This window comes from Atractosteus spatula, chromosome 21 (assembly GCF_055471065.1).
Source record: "Atractosteus spatula isolate fAtrSpa1 chromosome 21, fAtrSpa1.hap1, whole genome shotgun sequence".
NCBI classification, from domain to species: domain Eukaryota; kingdom Metazoa; phylum Chordata; class Actinopteri; order Semionotiformes; family Lepisosteidae; genus Atractosteus; species Atractosteus spatula.
In genome coordinates, this window is record NC_142726.1 from 13,890,400 (window position 1) to 13,912,862 (window position 22,463).

The window sequence follows — 22,463 nt, forward strand, 5'->3', positions numbered from 1 at the left end:
TTATTTTATAAGGTGTTTATATAGAATATGTATTTACAAGAGGCCAACATAACAACTTTTGGATATAAATAAAAAAAGATTTCTAACTCTAAACTGCTGCTGATTCAGCAGTCCCTTTAGTTACCTTATACATTATAAAGTATACCATCCAGCAAACAAAAATACTTTCCTCTGTGTTATAAACCATAAGCCATTTGTAATTGACAAAAGGGAAGACAAAATAAGAATACACCTGCCTCGTATTTTTGCCACATCATGGATAAAATACATTGAGATTTTAGTGTTTCGACATGATGTTGGATGCTGTCATCCTTTTCGGTCTGTTTCATTTTGATCACATTTGCATCTAGAATTAATATCATTTCAAAATAAAAATACACTGAAAACATGACTTGTCCATGGTGAAGATGGCTTTTAAGCCTGAGGAATACCTTACATTTTCTCACAGGTACTTTTTCAATTCGGACCAAAGCTCTGGGAACAGGCACTTCAAGAAAAGTTGGGAAAAGTTTTCCTCTCCTGCGGAGTCACTTCCCAGGAACCTGTGGGTCTCCAGCCAGACGATTCTCTGAGGTAGATTTCTTTACATGATGACGTTGTATGAGACAAAAGAACTGACTAATTCTGATAGAGAAACGCTGCAGCTTGGTGTAAAGGCACAATCTTTCTTTGGATACTGTATATATATTGCAGAAAGCACACGCAGGTGAAAAAAACAGTCTGAGCAAATGTTACAATATTAAAATGAAACATTTTTCTATTTCTTATTGCCCATATTTAAATCGCATACAAAAAAATGGACAAAAATAGATAAAAAAAAACTTTTTCTAAAAACGTGCAATAATTCTTGGGACAGATATCTTTGTTTTTAATGATCTTTTCCACTCACTGGTATTCAATATCCCCACATACTTTTTTTCTTTCAGAAACCAAAAAAATAGCTCTGTTCCTACCAGGGCAAAGAAAAAAAGACAGAAAAGTAAATCAATTCTCACCCACCTATTTTATTCTACCTTAAAATTTAAATTAAATTACTCTCCCTATGCTGTCTACAGGGTGCTATAGAAAGGAACATTTAATCTCAATTCTAAACCTTTGAAATAATTATAATTTGCTCCCCCCCCCTTATTACTGCCAGGGAGTTCTTCAAAAAGTAACTAAATAAAGGATTACATGGAATGTGGTACACTTGGACCAATTAAGGCATTTCTCAATGGCTTTTGTAAGAGGTCTGCCGCCTGGCATCTTGTCATCCGCTACAACTCGCCATGGAACTTTACCAGTGGTCTTAATTGCTAGTCCAGCAGTGTGTTGGAAAAATAGTTTAATGGAACTGCCTTACTGCACCACATGCAACTGACTAACAAAATATGGGTTTGGTTACAGAAAAAGAACAGAATGGTTATGGAAACAAACTACAGAATCACTGTATTACTTTGCCATTTTACAAACATGCTTATGACACTACAGATTGGTAATTATACTTAAGGACGCATCGGAAACTAAAGCATCTTTTGGTAGTGGCAGATGGAAGATAATGGTAACAAAGGGCTTGGAAGGACAACAAATTCCTCGTTCGGTTTTCACCATAAGAATGCGATTTTCTAGTGCCAAATGCACACTTTTCTATAGTGTGCAAAACACTCTTGCAAAATAAAAAAACTCAACCTATAAAAACTTGATGCAAGTTACCTTCATGCAGCTCAGTCTCTTTATCTTTCTACATAACATTGGCATTTTTTCTTGGAAAAAAAAATCAAAATGATTCACCTGGCTAGCACAGCGAGCTCCCTTTGCGACCTGAAATGAATGCTGCTGTAGAGCAGCAGGATTCAAAAGCTCACCTTGTTGCTTTCTCACATCTAACTACAGCTAAGCAGTCAGCATCATTGACTCCTGCTCCGCCTGACCGAGCAAGTGGAGCTTGTGCTTAGCGATTGCAGTATTCATGGTCCACAAAAACTCCGGGAGATCACCTTTCAAAAGGACCTCCATTGGTACAAACTGCAGCACCTGCTGTTGGACGCCTGGCTGTGGCGTTTCTGACATCACACTGTGCATGTCCTGCAGGAAGGCTACCAGTCTGTCACTAGGCAGCTGATACCCACTGCACAGCAGTACAGCGATGGTGCCCAAAGCGTCGGATGAGGTAGGACACCTGAAGCTGATGCACTGGAAGCAGTGGTGCAGAGCAAGGACAAGCCCGGCTGTGAAGCGGGTGAAAGAGGACAAGATGGGCAGAATGAATGACCCCCCGGCCTGCAGCTTGCGAAGGGAGCACAAAATGCACTGCAAGAATTCCTGCTGGTATCTCGGCTCCCCGTCGTGGAGGGTCACGCAGCTGGGAGCTGGGCAAGGTGGCGGCGCAGAAAACTCAACGCGCAGATGGCCGGTCTGCTGGGCACAAGAGCTCCCTACCATGAGGCAGTGGGCACCCTCTTCTGGAAGGGCTGCTGCTGGCTGTTCCTGGAAGAGACTGGATGCTTCTGACAGAAGGTGGTCAGTTGTTGTCACCACACATGTTCTACAGGGATTTCCACATGCTCCTCTTGGAGAGCCATTAGCACACCTTGTTAACAAGGACTGCTCTAGAGCTTCATTCAGGTGGTTCAGCAATTCCAAATCACAGAAAGGTGAACTCCGGACCTTTGGTAAGACTGCACCTTTTAAGACGTACCAGGCTTCCATGTTGCAGTCTTCACCTGGGCCTTTCAGAATGCAGCCCTTGCCAAGATCTCCCGAGACATGCTGCTCGATCCAAGCCTTGTAGTACCCCTTCTCCACCTTTTCCTTCCAAGTAAGGGTCTCCAACTCCTTTCTTTCATTGAAAGACCCAACCTGCTTCCGGTGACCAAACAGCTTGCCATTCAAGCTGCAGCCTCGGAGGGCGTTTTTCGAGAGCCATTTGCTTCTGGGAAGGTACTGCACTCGATACCTCTGGAGGTAGAACTCCGCCGCGCAGTCCCTCAGCTGGCTCAGCCTCTGCTTCTGTTCCTCGCTCATCGAGGGGAAGAGCCGGAGGTTTTCCCTGATGGTCTGAATCTGGAGCTTGTGAAAGAAGGAGCAGACTTCCTTGTGCTGCCTAAGGAAGGAATCCGGAATCGAATGGTGCGGGAAGAGGGCTCTCCCGGCGATGTCGGGGCCAAAGTTGCGGATCATCTTTGAGAGCAAAGGCCTCACGGCTTCTTTGGCGGAATACTCCAGACATACCACGTAGACTTCGGAATTTCCAGCCTTGCTCGTTGCCGGCTTGAACACGTGAACGGCATTGAAGCAGCAGTTCAGAAGGTAGAGCAGGGAGACGGAGGAATGTTCGAACAAGGTGAACATCTTTAAAACAAAGGATCCTCCACTTCTGAGCAGCATCAGGGCGCTGACAGCCTCGCAGTAGTGCAACGAGGCCACTAGGGCTTCCTGTTCATCGGGATTCCCCTGGCAGTCAAAGCTGCCGTCTGCTGTGACCAAGTCGATGGCGCGCATGTTGCTGGTGAACCTCTTCAGTTCCAGCAGATGCTTTTGGCTCATGATGTCTCCAGTGTCGTCAGAGCCGAAAAACCACCAGGGCAGAGTGCTGGCAATCAGGCGGTCATCCATTATCATCATGCCGTTGTCATTGGCCTCGTGGTAAGGGTTGAGGGTGTTGGCTGCCCACATCCAATCACAGTAGAGACAGTTAGTCTTGAGGTAGTGATTAAGACTGGCTATAAAAGCCCCAGGCGCCTCGCAGAGATGCACCGAATTGAACTCTCCACTCTGCAGCGCCCTCTGAGGAATTAAAGGAAAAGTAGCCAGGATTTCATAAAATTTGCACCACGCCTGTGTGCATATCTCAGCATTGACCGTCGTGCGCACGTGGGAGATGGCCTTCCCCGCCTTGTTGGTGAAAGAAGTGTGCTGGTGCCACTCTTCCAGGTTCTTGTCACTGAGCTGATCCTTAACCTGGTTCAGAGATTCTTTAAGGGCCTGCAGGCTTCCGTACTGCTGGGATTCATACTTCAAAGCTTCATTGGGGTTTGGGATTCGCCACTCCCTGGAAGGGGGCTTATAATAGGTAACATTCTTGCTGAAGAGCTCCTTGATTTCGGCTAGAACATCCGGGCTGAACTTGTCAAGGTCGGTTTCCTTATCCGCACCGATTTTTTTTCGTACTCCCCGACCCCTGCTCATCTTCTTACAGCTCCTGCTTAAGCCTGAAAGGGAAAGAAGTAAGCTTAGAATAAAACAAAATCCTTTCGTAAGCCCAAAGCCATTTCTGCTGTTTGTTTTTAAATACATCCTGCACCGTAGATGAAAGCTAAAATGAATGTTTCCATCAAAATTTGCTGTCTCCTCCAGTTTGACGTACTACAACAACAATTTAAATTTGATTTCTTATTTGTTTGCTTTGGCATTTTCTGAACCCACACACATTTCACACCTTTGAAGTCTGAGAATTAGGAATTCATGACGGTATCGAAAAGTGCTGAGATGGTGGAAAATGCACAATTCATTTTCATCAAGAAATGCCAGTTTATATCTACAAAAACTTCCAGTTCCATTCATTACTACTTAAAAGTTCAAAAACTTCCCAGACTTGAATGCTTAGTACCACCTTTAAGAATAGCACTACGGAAAAGGAATATAACTTCCCATCCCATGGAAGAAAAGATTAAAAGTCACATGTTGTTCATTTTAGAGCTGCCCAGCCAAAAGTTGTCTGCCTGTATTGCCTTTATGTGGTAGGATTGCAGCACAGTTGTTAACCCAAAAATAATTTGCCAGCATGAAGGCCTACTCACACTTGGGATGCTGTTATTCCAAACTACTGCAGACGAAGCCAGCCGTAGTATTAGTACTCGTTACGTTCAGACGAGCATTAATCAACTGTTCATTTTCCCAACAAGAGGCCATATTTCACATGGACACGGTTTTTTTGCGCATTTACATATTTACGCGTTTAAGAAAATTCGTACAAGAACATATTTTTTGCTTTTAGACAGCAAGTGTAGCAATTCTAAACACTATAACACGTAGTCTGGCACAGTGGGTCGTCAAAGCTATTTTTTATCTTAATATACTCAAACCGAAGTTAACTCAACCGCAAGGGAACGAGATCATGACTGTGGACTTTCCGCGTGTCAGTGTTTGTTTAGGTGGACATAAGCATAATTTTTACAATTAGTTTAATTATGTTGTGAGTGTATGTACTACGATGTTATTTGCCTTAAATGCTTGGAGACACCGATGCGTAAGAAACTAATGAGAGGACTGTCTGAAGGGTGACAATTAAACACACCCAATGCAATTTTAAAAATTACTATAGAAGCTGTGCTGTCTCCCCTTGCTTTTTTAAGTTTTCTTTTCTTTAAGTGCATCCTCAAACCAGCTCGCTCGGTTTTCAGCGTCGGGTTATCCGCTATAAAAACAACCCACCGGCACGAAGAAACGGACAAACGAGAAGTCGGAACACTTCAGCCGGACGAACGTTTCAGGAAAACACGGGGCTTTACACCGGGCCTGGTCATAAAATAAGAACGAAAGAAACAAACGCCTACACAGAAAGTAACTACATCACTAAAAGAAGAAAACTGATGTCTTTGTAGGAAAACTAAGCCATACCCTGGTGAAACCGAGTGCACAGCAGACCAAGTACCTGCGCCTCGAACTCCACGGGCCTTTCTTCCGCGTTGCAACACTGGCGCACAGCTACCGACTGGAGTGTCACAGGGGGTGTGTGTATAACACTACCCCAGAGTCACACCGCACTTTGTAAAACACTTTTACAATACTTTTCATTTACATATGTACGTGGTTCTTACTAATTATATTACAGTATTCAGAATATACAGTTTTGCATTAAGAACTAACCCATTCTTTCTGTTTGTGTGATGATTTACTATTTTTTCAATGCCATGTGAAGACCTTTGAAACTCGTGGTATAAAAAAAAACTAATATTTTTTGCAAACGATACACTAATAGAAAATGTACTGTTTTACATTTCGACCCGTGTCGTGAATTTAAGTATTTTAGGACAGTGGAATTAATTATTTTGTTACAAAAAAGGATCTATTCCCCTAAATAAAAAAGGTAAATATATAAATTAGTCTTTAGCGTTTTTAGTCCTACTATAATATTATTTTAAAAGAAAAAATAAATAAAAGTATGCGAGCAATTGGGCAAAATGTTCTACCTTTGCTCCAACCAAGCATACTGGTTGCTATGGAGTTGTCTCCTTATTTTAACCAATCACGAAGAAGAATATATTCATCGGGCGAATCACTGGGCGACTTATTGAAAGGCCGGCGAATTCGTTGTTATGGAAACTACTAAACAGAACTTCATGAACGGAGGTGTTCATACAGAGCAACAGCTTTTTTTTATCAATTGTAAGTAAAATGTGGACATAATACGTACAGATTTATTTGCAGCGGTATGTTTCGTGATGCCTAGAGTTACCGACGTGAATCAAGAATTATTTTTTAATCACGCTACCTTAAAATTATGTTTTTCCAAATCCAAAAATAAAAAATCGGAGTCTGTTCCACCAGTGATTTTAATCCAGGTTTACATGCCAAAAAATGGGTTTAATTGCAGGAGGTTTGAGATACAAGAATGTGTCTTAAATTAAAGACAAAAATCAGAGACAGTCTGGACACATTCATATTTTACTGTGGTGATTTTCAAAATAAGCTGTTTTAAAAAAAACTTAGCATTGAGGTGTTTCGGCAGCTTGATCATTTGTAATGTTGGTAACCTGTGGATGATGAAGATTATGATATATTTTAAAAAGGAAGTAAAGTTATGTTTTACTTAGTCATTCTTTTTACATTCTGATTTTAAAATGCAAAAAAGTGTAGCGAATAAGTAGATCGTATACCATTGTCTAAAGGTAAATTTCGAAGTATAAATGTAATGTTAATTCAATGGACTAATTCTCGTTTATTTTTATCCAGTACTACTGTGATTCGTAGATCGCAATGAAGAACAAAAATGAAAATTCACTTATCCTTTTTTGATTTCATTACGTTATGTAACGTCACATACTGTAGATATCATTACCTAACAGCCATCAATTAAACAGTAATCTAAGAAAATAAAGTTTTCTCGCTGAATTTAAACTTGTCAACGATATAAAGATCATTTTCATTTACGTTATAAACAACAAAAAGTTTATTGCACATCGGTTAAATTTATTTTCCAATCATCTAAAGCAGGATCTGTATTTGTCCTGAAATAAACATAAAAAAAAAACCTTTTTTGGACCATTAGTTTGTATTCTAAAAATGTTGTCTAGTATTTAAGTGACTGAGCTTTGTCAGATATTTACTTCACTTCTAGTCAGTTATTATTGTTTGTTGAGGGGCACCTAATGCACTCACGTTCTCTCATGCATGTTTGATTTGTCAGGTAATGTGATAAAAGAAGGGAGCACAATTCACAATGCTGACCAGTAAGGCTCTGGGTCCGCCCATTAATCTGCAGAGCTTGTCTCCAAAGATGCCTGAAGGATTCAAAAGCAAAGTTGTGGCCCCTCGTAATCCAAAACTTGTAAAACAACGAGACAAGCACATCAAGGTACAGTATGTGCACTCTATGTACGTTTTCCAGTCCACTCTCATATGTGTGATCGCAAAAGCTTTTAGATGTGATTACCTCTACTGTCTACCTGTTTCCACAGCATTATACAGCTTCAGGCAAACTACTGGCATCAGCTCTTGATATTCTTTCTACTATATGTGTCCAGCAGACTTGGTCCTGCTATTATTTGGTCAGTTTTCCCAATGCATTTTTCAAGAACTTTAAAACAAAGACTTGTTCAGAGATACGTTTCGCTGGTGTTAAGTTACATGCAGGAGAGCGTACACTAGATATACCAAGAGCATTTTAGTTCAACAATGGAGGTTTTCTGATTGTATCAAGATCCCAAATGGGACTCAAGTGATGACATCAGAAATATGCTAAAGTCTATAGTTTAGTTTCAATGCAATCACACATCCTGTATAACTGGCATGTGAAATACCTTCTACTTTCAGCTTCATTTTGATGTATATTGAAATTGCTAAAATTCAATATCCTTTCTCAAAGTGAAGGTATGATATTCAACTGCACCTTTGCATGAATTTGAGAAATTAGGTATCTGAATGAAAAGGATTTTATTGCAAATGTTGTATGCTTTATTCTTCTATGAGAAAATGCTCATATTGTTGCTAAGAACATGCTGCTGCTTTAAAAGACTGTACACTCCAAAATAGAAAAAAAGCCTGGTATTCTTATGTTGCTTTAAAATAATGAACAAGATAGGATTTTCTTAATACAGAAATAACCAGCGGGTATTAAAAATTAAATGTATTTTTTTCTTTTTCATTATTAATTTATATTTTAAAACCAACCTATTCTGTTCTGACTACAGAATAAGTGCATTTTGGTGTTTTGCCTGCTTGAAGAACACATGAAGAGATATTCCCACTTGAGAGAAAGGGAAACAAAACCTGCAGTGCTAATTTAGAGGCTGAAAAAACATTATGATCTAGAAAAATGATATATCGTTGCCTTATCTTAGCCTTCCATCTTGTTTGTTAAATACTGTACCTAAGCAATTTTCATGTAATCCTAGATCTAATTGTCTAATCATCTGCATATAAATAACCTCAGCTCTATCAGGAGTTCTGTTTTTAATGTTTTATCTTTGAAAAAATAATGTTTTTGAGAAAGGCTTTTTTATGCAGTGATGTAATGTGCTGTATAATTTTCATATTAATCTATTTCTAATGAAAATACTATAAAATGAGAATTTGTTTTGAAAGGCAGGATTGAATTATGAACACAGGTCTGTTTTATAACATAATAGTGTCTTAGTTTAGGTGAAATTTGTTAGACATAGAATATGTTTGCATTTGATTATTTCACAACTAAATGAGAGCTTGTCCAGGTATTATTCCATAAAGTATAATTTTGTTTTTTACTTTATGATATCAGATTATCTCTGTAATTTTATTTCATTTGGAAAAGCAAGAAAAGAGGAAGTTACAGTACATTAATGATCTACACAAGTAGATCCCTGTGGCATGATGTACACTGAACACTGTGCCTATAGCCTTCAGTGGATGCATGTGAAGGTCTGAAAGCATGCTGATTTGGTATCATCTTTCCTTTTTTTATTTCAGATGACTCCATCTGCGTTTATAAAAGAAATGGCTTTAACTACAGAACAGCGGCTGGCAAACACATACGAGATGAACCCGCCTCGAATTATTGAGCTTCTAGATATGAGCGAAACCACTCATCAGAAGGTAAAGCCTGTGCACACATCCACACACCATAGTGTAAGATAGTGTAGCCTTCCTCGCTGCCACACACGCACTCATGAATCACGCCTGAAGAAGCATTAAATTGGGTCTTTACTATACAAGTACTACGGTGGTATGTATTGGTCATTTTGCCATGTTGAAACATTATATCTTACTTATCTAGTTTATCCCAGGAAGTTGATTTCATGGGAAATAAGAGTACAATAATGTACAATACACTTATGATTTGTGGTCATCCCATAAAATATCCACATTTCACAATGCATGGTGACTCATATATATTTCAGTATAAAATATTTATTGTTATCTTGATATAAAAGGACCCTCCCCCACACAGACTGAAACCTAGACAAGGGAGGTGCCATTGCTGCACTTTCTAAATCTATATGTCAATTCTAGCATATGCACTGTAACTGTTTAAAGGATTCTTTGTTTAAAATGCTCCCATTTATTCTTTCCTGTTCCAGATTTTTCCTGATTTATCAAACCCTGTCTCATTCCTTTATCGTCATTTTGATAGTCTTCCTTCTAGTACAAATATTCCTCACTGTAATGAAAGTACTGTATGATTCTTCTCCAGCACAGTCAAAGAGCTCTGTCTGGCACAGAGGAGAGGCGTCTGTTTTGCGGTTTGCATTGTTTCTCCATGTGTAAGAGATAATGATGCACTTGGTGTCATGCCTAGTTACAGCAGCACTCCTTCTGCACTAACCATGGGGTTAACAATTACATGCCATTTGGGAAATGGGTCAGCCTGGCAGCAATCGTTCTGCATCTCTCACAGATGTTTTGGTATAACTCACCTCCGAGATGAACTGGATATGATGTGATTGATCATATGAGTATATCGCTTCATTTAATATTTTGATGTACGTGCAGTTTCCTCCTGGGTGAGCTGCGTCTGCTGTTCAGTCCATCGTAAAAACGTACATGCAAGAGAGTGAATGCCTGGCTCTTAAACATCACAGTCATTTCTGTGTTATGATGGGGCTGGGATGAGGACTTTAATTTGTTTTCTATGGGATCAATTAATTATTGCTGGCTGGAATTTTATTTCTTTTCCTTTTTTAGATCAAGAAAATCATGTTAAAAGGGAGCTGCTGTCAGCTTTTCTAACCTGCTCCTGTCTGCCTGGTTAGAATGTGCGTGGGCTGAGCGTACACCTGAAGCAGTTGGAAACAGATGAATGTGGCTAATTAAATAAAACTGATTTTATGAAATGGAAAAAGGAAGTCTATGTGTGTGTTCGGGGCTCTCATCTTGAGGTTTTAAATTAGTAATATCAGATTCTGCAATGTTAATAGAAAGGCTTTCTTTCCCATTGGCTGATGGGATTAATGGCCAAGCTTTGGAAGTACTGATGAAGCGGAAATGATGGGGAGCAACAGTGAATGGGAAATGATGAACTGATAAAGCCAATTGTTTCAGCACTGGGATTCCAAGTGTAACCCAAACAATTGAAAGGGAATTTTCTCCTCGGCTCTCTTTTCGCTCAGTTCAGCAGTTGGTAGCAGAAAATGTGATTAGCTCCATTCATGTAGAAGCTATCCATTTGTAGCATTTCATCTTCACAAATGATGGACAGCTTAAATAGTACCTTGACAATTATTCCATCTCCAGTGACTGAGCAGTCTCGTGAAACAGTGCCACTACTTTTGAGTGCAATGAGTTATTTTTTCCCAATTACCTAAAAATTACTTCTGCAAATGAATGTCTAATAATTATTAATTTTCAATTTGCAACTTGCGAACTCAAAATGAGCAACTCATTTTAAGACCATTCTGGCTACATTTGTAGAAATGAAGATAATAATTTTGGTGATATGGTAGCATGGGTTTTACTTTTAGCATTGCTGCATCACAGTTCTTGGGTACTGGGTCTGATTCTAGCCTGGGTGTCTTCTGTGTAGAGTTTGCATTTTATCCCTATGGCCAAATGGGTTTATGTCGTCGTTCCAAATTTCCTTGCATAGTCCAAAGAGACACTATATATGTTAATTGTTGTCCCTTAATTGCCACCTGAATGTGTATGTGAACATGCCCCGCAATAAGCTAGTGTACCATCAAGGGTATATCCTGTTTTGTACCTATAGTCTGCCACGCTCACTGTTCAACTCACAGTGCTGGGCTACAGCTATTTATACAGCTGATAAAATAGTGTGCATTTGCGTAAAAAAGTATCAGCTTTCATTTTACAGAACTATATATACATCTCTATCTTGGAACAGATTGATTGTTGCTGGACTGAAAGATGGTAAGCGTGGCTCTTTTTTTAATTTCTGTTTGAATTCTTATTTTTAATTAGTTTTCAACAGTGGACATAGACCAGGCAATGTTCCAGCCATTTCCATCAGAGATCGTGTTTCAGAACTACACTCCCTGTGAGACATATGAAGTGCCACTGGTCCTCAGAAACAATGATAAGGTGAGTCTTGCAGACAGTTGTGCTGGGAGAGAATGGTAACTCTCTGACAGGCTGCATTGTGATGCCACAGTGCAGGGCCTTCTCATACTGTATGTAATAACCAGATAACAGCTTCCATGCAGCTGGGTAGGATTAATTCTGTGATATCTGCAAAATGGCACTGCATAAAATACATGGGGATTCATAGGCACATCAATTCTAGGAGTTGAAGCTTTTATTACAATACAGCTGGCGCTATCAACAGTAAACATTACAGATGTTTGATTAATATAAAGATTTTGTGGGCTTATAGACATTTGTATGTATGAAGGAATCCATTTTTTACAGACTTATTTTGAATGCCCAAGATAGTATTCTTTATTCTTTTAAACTGGTATCAACTGTTAGTTTATGTCACTTTTAGGTTATTTATTAAATGCAGAGGTTTTATGTATGCTTGTGCACCCATCAAATATCCTTCTTTTATGAGTCTTTCTTTATATGTTATTTTTGTGCAAAGTCAATATACAGTATTATTTAAAACATAGTACCATACCATATCTGTTCCGTCACCTAGAATAGAAAGACCCATTTTTTTCACAGAAGACATAAACTCAGCCCCATGTATTTAGGTTTTATTAATACATTTTAAACAAAACCTGTCTTAAAAAAGGGAATGAAGTAAAAAAAAAACTAAAAAATTAAATTTGAACTTGCTGGAGACATAAGAATATTCTAAAACTGTGCATTGTCTCCAGTGATCATGTACATGTGGTTGGAAAATGAACAGAAAAGGTTTTTGTCTGGAAGAAGGAAATAGATTTATATATTTTATTCTGTACAGTATAACATGGCTTACTGATCTGGATCAAAGTCTATCACTCGTATATTAATATTCCTGAGATGATACTTTCACACAAACTACTTGTGTTCATCCATATTTAGAACATGCAAAAGAGCCTCATTCCATTTATGATTGCAGCAGAATGAAAACATTAGAAGTGTTTATAAAAATGTCCACAGGTTTGAAACTTCAGATCTTGACGTGGAGTCCATTATTAACTATTCAAATGTTCTGTATTGAGTTATTTAAATAGCTTTCTATAAATAAAAGGGTCAGTGTTTGCAGCAGAGGATTTGGGGAATTTAAAAACATTCCCGATCCTGCTGCTCAGGAGAGCACTTCCATCTGCCGATAGAGCAAGAAGGAGCTGAAGGCCATTGCAGTCTCCTCACACAGGAAGGCTTGTCATGTAGACAGATGATGCAGCAATCTCTGAACGGGAAACTGGCATATAAATATACAGCTCCTGTTAAAGCAGCCACAGCACAATGAAATGACTCAGCAGTGCTATCGCTGCTAAAGTTATACAATTTATTCATATTTGCCCAGAAGATATCCGTGTTTTACCATAAAACCTGTTTCTGTATTCTTCCCCGAATGTCTTCCGAATGATGCAGTCATTTTGTCTGCAATTCTCATTCAAGTTGAATTTGGTTTTGCTTTGAATTTCAGAGATGTCAATTAACAAGCGATTACGTTCTTTCACTGGGCATGCTAATCTCTGCAGATGCCCTGGGTGCCTTCAGTGGTGTAGAAAAGGAACGCGTTTCTGTGTGATGTGACAGCATGCACCACTTCCTTTATCTTTGGTGACAACTGCTGTGGGATATATTTAAAGCCCACAAAGCCTTTGTTTCCTTGGTCATAGGTTTCTTTGTAATCACTCCACCTGGCCTCTGACAATTTATTTAGTTTCTAACAAACAAACCAAATCCTGCTTGCTCTCCCTTGACAGCATTCATAAAAGTTGTCATGTTCTTTTTCCCAGTATTGATTCTCTTTCAGCCTTACTTTCACAACTTCACACTACCCATCATGATTTATTTCTTCAATAGAGGCATCGCTATTGAGTTGTAGTTGCAGATTTTCCTTATTTAAACACTCAAGCTAATTGAAGTTGATAGTTCTTCTTCAAGCGTAGCCTAGCTTTTACAAGTGGAAGCAAATCTATTTTTGCTCCTGTATAATATCCAGGGGGACTGCATCTGCTGATTGTTGCATGACATCACTTTGACATTGCAGTATTTAACCAGAAGATAGATTCCATACTTTACTCCATACAGTTTATTATTCTGTTTAAATTTTTACAAGGCTTGTGTGAATGTTTTGTTTTAATTTAACAATCATCAGTGATGTTATATATTTTTTTTCGTTTTTGCATTTATACATAGCAATTTTCTTTTTTGAGATATATTTCTACATCAGAAGGCTTTGGAGTTCTTTTTTTTACCCTGTGCTCTTAAACTGAGGTTTGTGTTTCTCTTTGGTTTAGATTCCCCGTTTGGTCAAGGTTGTTCAGCAGGATTCTCCGTACTTCAGGATCATCAGCCCCCTGGATGTCTGCAATAAAGTTGCACCAGGCATGGCCTCCACATTCACCATCCTCTTCACACCAGAACAGAACAAGGTATTGCAGCATATCTCAGTGGGACAGAATGAATGATTTCCTACATATGCTAGGATGTAGCCTCCCTTGTACCGTTCAGACATCACTACCACATAAGGCCCAGTTTTGTGTCAGATTATGCAACACAACAGTCTCAAAGGTTAGTGTTCATAAAATTAATCAAGGTAGAAATCAAACTCAACCCAAAACAAAACCCAGCCCAGAACTGACTGACTAATTCTCCTGAATCTGTAATCAAAAGATTTGTGTCGCATTGATGAAATCTAGTGTTGAAAAGGTTTTTGTTGAGACATCCAGCCACTCCACAGTGTTTATTTAGCACCTTGCAGAAAATCAGAATGCTTGCTGATGTCTGGCACCCATTTTACTGGCAGCAGTTTAAGGACTGAGCTTGTACCCTTTCAAATGCTGAATTGCTCAATTAGTATGAAACAGAATCCTTTTTGTATAGATTATTCTGATGTGTTGAAAGGGCCCGAAAACAATATTTAATGTAGTGGTTATCCAGAGGGAAAGAGGCTTCTGAAGTAATGTTTTGTATGATTGTTGATATCTCAAGCTCACACAAAAAAGTAAAAAAGTACAGGAATTAAAAAAAGTCAATTGTATGCTAGAGAGGAGGAATTCCACAGATTCCACACAGAAATGAGTCATGATTTAATATTGCCTTCTATGCTTTGATATAAATTTGTTTATATATAAATTATATTTAACTGATTATATGATTTGTCAGAGTAATTTTGTGCACCTGAATTAATTGAGGTTTGTCATAATAAAGGGGGTGAGTACTTAGTTGATCAAAACATTTTAATTCTTGATTTTTCTTTGGAGTTTGACTTTTACTAACTTCTTCCTTTTGAACACTTTTAATTAAAAGTATTCACTTAAAAATATGCATACATAAATTATAATTAAAAAATGGGAATCGGTGGAAGGGGGTGAATATTTTTATAAGGCACTATGGATATGTTTCTGCATGTCTAAAGACCTTTTTTAACCTAATGGGTGCACTACCATTCGTCTTGTTAAATGATTAGTCATATAGTGCTAATAAATTAGCTTGTAAAATAATTTTATAGAAAAATTATATGCTAAAATTATTTGTAGACAGTGAAATTTTAATCCTTATGCACGCAGTATTTTTCTTCAGTGTTTATCAACTTTTAATACATTATTCAGTGTTATAATACTAACAGACATTGAAGGAAAATGCTTTTAAGAAATGATGGTGTAAACCAAGGAATTCATTTGTAATGTCATTTTCAGTCTACAAGCATTTAATATGCAAAGATTTTCAAGCTTTATTTTTTCAGTAATGACAGTATAATAGAAATGAATGTCAAAGCTTGTTTCCCTGTTAATGATCTTATAAATAATAAGTGTAGCAGAATTTGTTTTAATAACCAAACTCAGTATTGCATTTTCTACACCCACACCACATCAGTTGTGATCATCAGATTTTCAATATCTTGTTTTCAAATCACTTGTTAATCTAGTTCAGACTCTTTGTATATTATTAAGATCAGCATAGTTCACTACATTTTAATCCAATGAAATGCTGGCATACAATATAAGATAATCATGAATTCAAGTCATTTGTATGAAGCAGAGAAAATTGCTTTCTCCAAGTCATCAAAAAAAATAGCTTTTGTTGGATTGTAATGAAATAAAATGTCAATTTCCTCCGAGTTCCTTTTTGTTTTACTTTATTATTTATCTCCATTAACTCTTGTTTGTATTGTGGTGTTCTGTAATACGAGTGCTTGATCAATGTGGCCTGATGGGTTACCTATCATTGCAGAACAACAGATTCTTTTCTCACTGTCCAGTCAAGAATTAACAAGCACATTTTATGTGTGGATAATTGTTATAAAATACTTTGTATGTGTTTTCTTTTTATGTGATATAAATTTAACTCTGTTTCATGGCAATATTATTGCCCAAATCAGTATATAATCAGTATGTATATAGTAACCTGCTGGATTCTATACTCCTGAGGAAGATCACCAGCCAATAGGGGCTACATTTGCTGCAGAAGACTGCACAAGATTTTTCAAGACTATTAATGAATAAGACAGCTTTCACATTACTCTGATAGTCCTGTCCTCTCCCCTGGCAGGATTATTCCCACAAACTGGTCTGCATCACTGAAAGAGAGAAGTTTGAGGTGCCAATACGGGCCATTGGGGCACGGGCGATCCTGGACTTCCCTGATCACCTAAACTTCTCCCTCTGCCCAGTGAAGTTCTCCTCCCAGAAAACACTGCTGGTGCGAAACATTGGGAACAACGAGGCCAGATTCCAGCTCAGCACTGAGAGGTATGGAAGAAGAAACGTGCTCCGCCTGCAAACGCTTGAACTCCTTCAAATGCTTTGTCACATTACCTTCTTCACAGCACTTTGAAGAGTTTAATCTAAAAATTGATTTGCAAACTACAATAAGAGGTTTAATTCCATATTCAGCAGGATCTGATATTGGCGTGTGGTTATACAGTTTATGGTGAAACATATTAAAACATTCTAGTCTAAATGGCTTGGGATCTGTGCAGGAGGCAGAGCTGCACTGGCTGGAGGAAGCTATCAGCAGCGATGTCTGTAGTTTGTTTTGTGTTCAGGTGAAGGGAGATCACCTTACAAGAAGCTGATTGGGGCAGGGTTCATGCTTGGACATGCACCTGCAGAGATGCATTCGTTTTTATGTAAACAAGACACTCTAGCAGTAAGCCCATTTAAACCCTTGGGCTTCCTACACTGTAATGCAATCCTGGACCATTTTGACGCCCTCTGCTTGCCATTGCTATAAATTGTAATCTCAGTAGGGGATTTCAGTTCAACACTTTAGGTACCTAAACGTAACACTTGCATGTTGCTTTAACTTAGAATTGTTTCCTTTTTTATGATTGCCTCCCCATCTTCAACATCTGAGATGATAATGTTTTTTTGTATGAAAAGGAATATAGAATTGTACATTGTAATAGTGTATTCCAGAATATTAAAATAATTCTCATATCACAAGCATATTTTTAATTCTGAGCTTTTTTAACATGCATTTGCTGCATTCAGTCATATCTAAAGAACATCAAAAAGTAGAATGCACAGGTTTCAGATGGATGTCTGTTTTGCAGTGATGTAACATTTTTTATAATGTTTTACCAACTGATTAGATAGTTTAGATAAAGTGCTAATCTAAACCTTATGAACTAGTAAACCTTTAACTGAATAATATTTAATTTAAATGATTTAATTTTTGGCATGTTTGGTAATGTAAGAGAAAAAAATAGTTTTTATTGTATTTTTAATGTACTTGTAATACTGTATCGCAGAATCACAATTTTAGAATAACACTGAATGGAAACTAACTGAATCCTTAATTTAAAACAATTTAAAAACAATATTGTGAGAAAATTGAGGAGAAAGGATATTATCTGAATCCCTAACAACATCCATGTATTGGATGGATCTGTATATTATTCTACACTAGGTGGTGGTAAAATATTTTGATGATACAAAAAACAAACACTTAATTTTCTTTCAGTCTGAAAGACCTTTAAGCAGTTTGTCATTAACAAAGTAAATCTTTTCATAAAATGTGCCTTCTTAAATTGTTTAGTATTTACGCCATCATGTGTTTATCAGTGTCATGTTCAGAGGTTACTCTGTGGTTACTCTGTGACGCAGTCCAATAAGAGTTGGGCTGGTATGTGGAGATGAAAGGTCAGCAGTGGCTTGGGGGCTCTGGCTGATGTAACCCTCTTTCAGAACTACCCTGTTTTTAAAAGATTATCACGCTGAAAAGAAATTGGAAGAGACAGTCATCAGCTACAAAGGTTCTGAAATGCTTTGCAAAACACTTGTCCCTCGCTGTTGAATTGACAGATAAATTATTTAGAAAAATATTTTTTCCATTCATGCTCCAGATAACCACAAGCTGGTATTGAATTCCTTCAATACATGGCTTCAGATATGAAGAAAGTGAACCACTGACAATACTGTTTAATTAATCATTTAAAATCTGTTGATAACAAATCTGAAGCATTATTTTCTGCATTATTTTCTTTATTTACAATATAAAAGACAAGCCATAAAATGCAAACTGTACTAATACTTGGTGTATATTGAAGGTGCGGTTTATTAAGGTTGTGTGGTGCTCTAGTTCTGTGTGTACTAATTACTAGTGAATTCTTTAACTGAGCAGAGCTGTGTTTTAATCGCTTGATCTGGCCTAATCACCTTGCAGCCCATTCTCTGTGGAGCCGCGCTTGGGAACACTGGGAATTGGAGAGAGCACGCAGTTCACCGTGAGCTTCTTTCCCAAGACGGTGGGAGATCACTCCCAGGACCTTGTATTACACTACGACACAGGTAAAAGCAACCGTAACTTCAGACCCACCAATGTGTTCCTGTGTAAATATAAGTAGAATATGTTAGAGGCTTCAGTCTCTAACCCAAAACACAACCTCAACCCTAGGCTTCTTCCTAACTCCAGCCTAAACCCTAATGCTCATCTCAAAATCACATGCCAGTGTACCATACTTCGGTTCTTGTACAGAGAGCAACCTTCCGTGAACAAATTCCATCCTATCTATTGATTGGGAACAGACAGATACAGTTTTGGTTGAAGCATGTGCGACTTTGTTTTGTCCAGAATGTTCATCTCATTGTACATAATATTATATAACTCACAGATGATATCCACCTTTCATTGTTTCAGTGTACAGGACATTAAGAAGTAGTATTTATTTTCTTGTTTTGCTTGTGTTGAATTTGTTTTTCACACTGTAAAGCACAGCATGTTCAGAATCCTCCACTTTATTGCATTATTGGTCCTCATTACCAATTACAATAGAAAGACAATACATGCAATTTCATGTTAACAGGATCTGAATCTTTAAAAATATATAAAATAGTAGAGGGATTAACTGTACCAGTGTGTCACCACAAATGTAAAACAATCTGAAACATCAATAATACACACATTTTCTTTCATTCTGTGTTTTCTCTGTTATGTCCTGTTGCTTATGAAGTACTACAGTGCCTCTGTAGCCTGATCCTATGCTGTCTAAGCACTCTGATAATGATGTGTTGGATTTAGCTGGTTTCTTTCCAAAAAGAGCAAAACCCCACCATTGTTAAACAAACGCAAAAGCAGTAAAATGGTTCTATACATCAATGCCTTGTGAAACAGTTTATGTTTAGGAGAAGATTTCCAGATTCAGTGTTCAGAAGTCTCCCACTACATTGCCCTTATCCAATCAATCTAAACTAATTTGACAACTGGAGTGACAATTTTAGTGTCACATCTTTTGGGAATCGTAATGAACAAGAAAAATAATCCATAAAAACTGAAGCAGGAATTACCATGACTAGAGGAATTTACAATTTATATTACCATCAGGAAATTGCATTTGTTTTAGCAGTGTTCGATTAACTGATACAGTAGTTCATAGACTTAAAGACTGAATTGAAATGGCCTGTAATTCTAACAATTAAATTCACATAAATAATTCCTGGGATATTCTATTTTATGTTAACAATGTTGGCCAGCTCAGTATGTAGCCCCTCAGACATACCTTATCGGGGATAATACTGTACCTAATGTGAAAAAATAATTCATTAATATAATCTATTAATAGCTATGCCTAGGATTTACAGCATTAGCGTACTGTATGTTGTTGGAGATGTTTGAGTTATTATATTTTAGACTGCTAGCTTTAGATTTAGTTCAGTCAATACTCATTATTTGTTTTACCCTTGAGAGATGTGTTAATTTGCATAATCATATACGGTTTTCAAGTATTATTTCAATACCATATTAATAGCTGAGGCTCACTATACCCAAATGGCTAACTTCATCAAGTGATGGCTCAGAATGTACAGTAAACTCTTTGGTAATGTTCATATCCACTCTTTTTTCAGGCTTTTTCTTTTCACGTCCTCTGTGAACTGGGTGACACTTGCTAAATTAAAAAGTACAAAGGTTAAATAGTAAATAATTGCCTCCGTTTTTAAATTGTTTTTCTGAATTTATTGAAAAAAATAATTGGTCAGAATAATTGGTCCTCTTTTTATGAACCGACACTGGGCAACCAAATCCTGACTGGTTCTTCTGTTCATTAGTAGATTTTATCCTGTTCCCTAGAAATCATTTCTCAAAGCAAGAGGTTGAGGTTTTCAGAGGTAGACAATGGCAACAGCATCCCAGTAGGCAGGATCTGTTCTGAAAGGAGAAGAGAAACCCCCTGCACTGACGATGAAGGAGGAAAAAGACACTTTATTTCTATTTGTTTTGTGTCAGTGTCTTTATGCTGTGTGTCATTTATGAAGCTGAATCGTGTCAGTGTACATGCAAAGCAGCAGTGCATATACTGTATGTGTGTGTGTTCACAGTTTTCACTGTGGGCAAACAGCCAGTGTCATGTAGCATTATGAATTTATGTAGGTTGAAGTGATCATCTGTTGTTGTGTGAAGAAAGCATGCGTTCCTGTGTGCAACTGTGTGGAGTTTGGCCCATGTGTGTCTTTATATGAGGTTGGCACTTCAGCTGTCGATGCTGGAGTCTCTCTCCTTCATTCTCACAAAAAGATCTGCTGTACCTTTGTGTGAAAATACAGGTCTGCTGAAAGTTGGGAGCATTAAGATTTTATTGTGTTCTTTTAAAAAACACACTTCAGTCAAGTTACAGCAGTATCATTTTTAGTTTCCCCTTCTCTGATTTTTTAAGGTTAGGTGGTTCTAATATGACACACACTAATGGTGTAGTTGTTCCTAACAGTCCTAAGCCCTTTAATTTTAATTTAACATCATTATTTTTATTTTTATGAACTTGATATACAGTCTTATATAGACTAATAAGCTTCAATGCTTGTTTCTAAAGAAAGCATGTCCCATACAGTATGTTGGTGTTAGTTGTGTAATTTGTTTGCTTTCAGTTTTGAACGGTATCTTCTGACTTCACTTGAATTTAATAAAATGCAGTTTCAGAAGAGAAGTATTCATCATTCATGTTTTCTATCCAGATCAAGAAGGATCATAAGCTAAGAAAATATCAGGCTAGACATGGAAATCTTGGCCTGGGCTGAGAAATTAAAGTTCAGAAATCTGCTTTAAAAATATTATATAGATTAGTTATATAAATGTTATATTTTTTAAACTGTTTTTCAGTGTTAGATATTGTATCTTTTCAATACATTTTCGTGGGGGTAATTCCTGGTTTGTCTATGAGTTCATCCAGCTCCTTATCAGTTTGTATTAAAGGTCATTAATACAGGGGCTATATCACCCTGCAATTCACAACTAGTAACCCACTGAAGCTACATACAGCAGGTGTGAGCCTGGTCAGTACCAGAATGAGAGACCTCCTGTGAAAGCTAAGGTTGCTGCTGGAAGAGGTGTTAGTAGGAACAGTAGGGGGTGCTCACCCTGCAGTGTGTGTCCTAATGCCCCAATATAGTGATACACATTTATATCCTAACTAACCCCCTCTCGTTGGATATTTTATGAATGTATGAGTGTGGGTGCTGAAATGGTTAAGGTCTTTCATGCTAAAAGCAGTTCAGACTGTATATATATTAGGATCTATGAAAAAAGAAAGTGAAAATGGATGGTTTGGGCATTTATTGTTTTGTTGGAAAACACCTCCTGGTCCCAGTACTGCAGCTGGGGAGGTGATGAGTGAGCATCAGGGGTAGCAGGGCCTCCCGAGGCCAGGTGTGCAGGTCGCCTTCGCCCCCATGGGCCTGCCTGAAGCAGGCAAAATGGCACAAACACCATAAAAGCTGTTCTCCACTTCTGCAAACCTGTTGATTATTAGCAAGGGAGTGATGCTCTGCCAGTTGGGCTATTAGCCATAGATATTGCATCAGATTGCTTTTTGAAATAATTTACAGTATGTTCTCATCAGCTTGTGCTTAGTTTGTATACTTTCACAAAACTGCTGGGTCAATCAGTTTTCAAGAATGACAGCTTCACGTAGACATGTACAGTAAATTATAACACAGCCTTTATCACGAACTATTTATCTGCACGATAAAGTGTAAGATATTCTCCACTGTCATGGGGAGACTTCCTGTGTATGTTGTACTTATTACTCTACTGTATATAATGTAGTGTAAAAGAAACACTCATTCTGGCATTGCTTTATACTATATGTGGAAGAGATTTATGTTATTTTACCTGAAAGTGAAAAAAGTGAATCTGTCTACAATTCGAAGGAGATAGGAGAGAATGGGAAGGAGATTTTTAAAGCTGTTGGAATTGCAGTAAAATGATTTCAAAGCCTAGCCAGTGCAATTTTGAAATGT

The 22,463-nt window shown here is 37.8% G+C and overlaps 2 protein-coding genes across 3 annotated transcripts in view; one reads left to right on the forward strand and one right to left on the reverse strand.

Annotated features, from left to right (window-relative positions):
* cmtr2 (cap methyltransferase 2) lies at window positions 1-5,673 on the reverse strand. 2 transcript variants are annotated; one of them, XM_088938768.1, is made up of 2 exons: window positions 5,599-5,673; window positions 1-4,190 (listed from the first exon to the last, which is right to left on the reverse strand). In XM_088938768.1, the coding sequence occupies exon 2, from the start codon at window positions 4,165-4,167 to the stop codon at window positions 1,873-1,875; it is 2,295 nt and encodes a 764-aa protein (XP_088794894.1). In that variant the 5' UTR covers window positions 4,168-4,190; window positions 5,599-5,673; the 3' UTR covers window positions 1-1,872. The 2 variants fall into 2 exon arrangements, with proteins under 2 accessions (XP_088794894.1, XP_088794895.1); XM_088938769.1 differs by lacking the exon at window positions 5,599-5,673 and adding an exon at window positions 4,779-4,847.
* A 1,747-nt stretch (window positions 5,674-7,420) lies between these two features.
* hydin (HYDIN axonemal central pair apparatus protein) overlaps window positions 7,421-22,463 on the forward strand; it is a 90,326-nt gene continuing 75,283 nt past the window's right edge. The window contains exons 1-6 of the mRNA XM_088938762.1: window positions 7,421-7,555; window positions 9,145-9,270; window positions 11,593-11,712; window positions 14,028-14,162; window positions 16,282-16,481; window positions 18,400-18,524. Coding sequence (XP_088794888.1) covers window positions 7,421-7,555; window positions 9,145-9,270; window positions 11,593-11,712; window positions 14,028-14,162; window positions 16,282-16,481; window positions 18,400-18,524 — 841 coding nt within the window. The remainder of the gene's footprint in view (window positions 7,556-9,144; window positions 9,271-11,592; window positions 11,713-14,027; window positions 14,163-16,281; window positions 16,482-18,399; window positions 18,525-22,463) is intronic.

Excerpts from the sequence above, each read along its gene's own strand:
- cmtr2 (XM_088938768.1), bottom strand. The coding sequence starts at position 4,167 with ATGAGCAGGGGTCGGGGAGTACGAAAAAAAATCGGTGCGGATAAGGAA.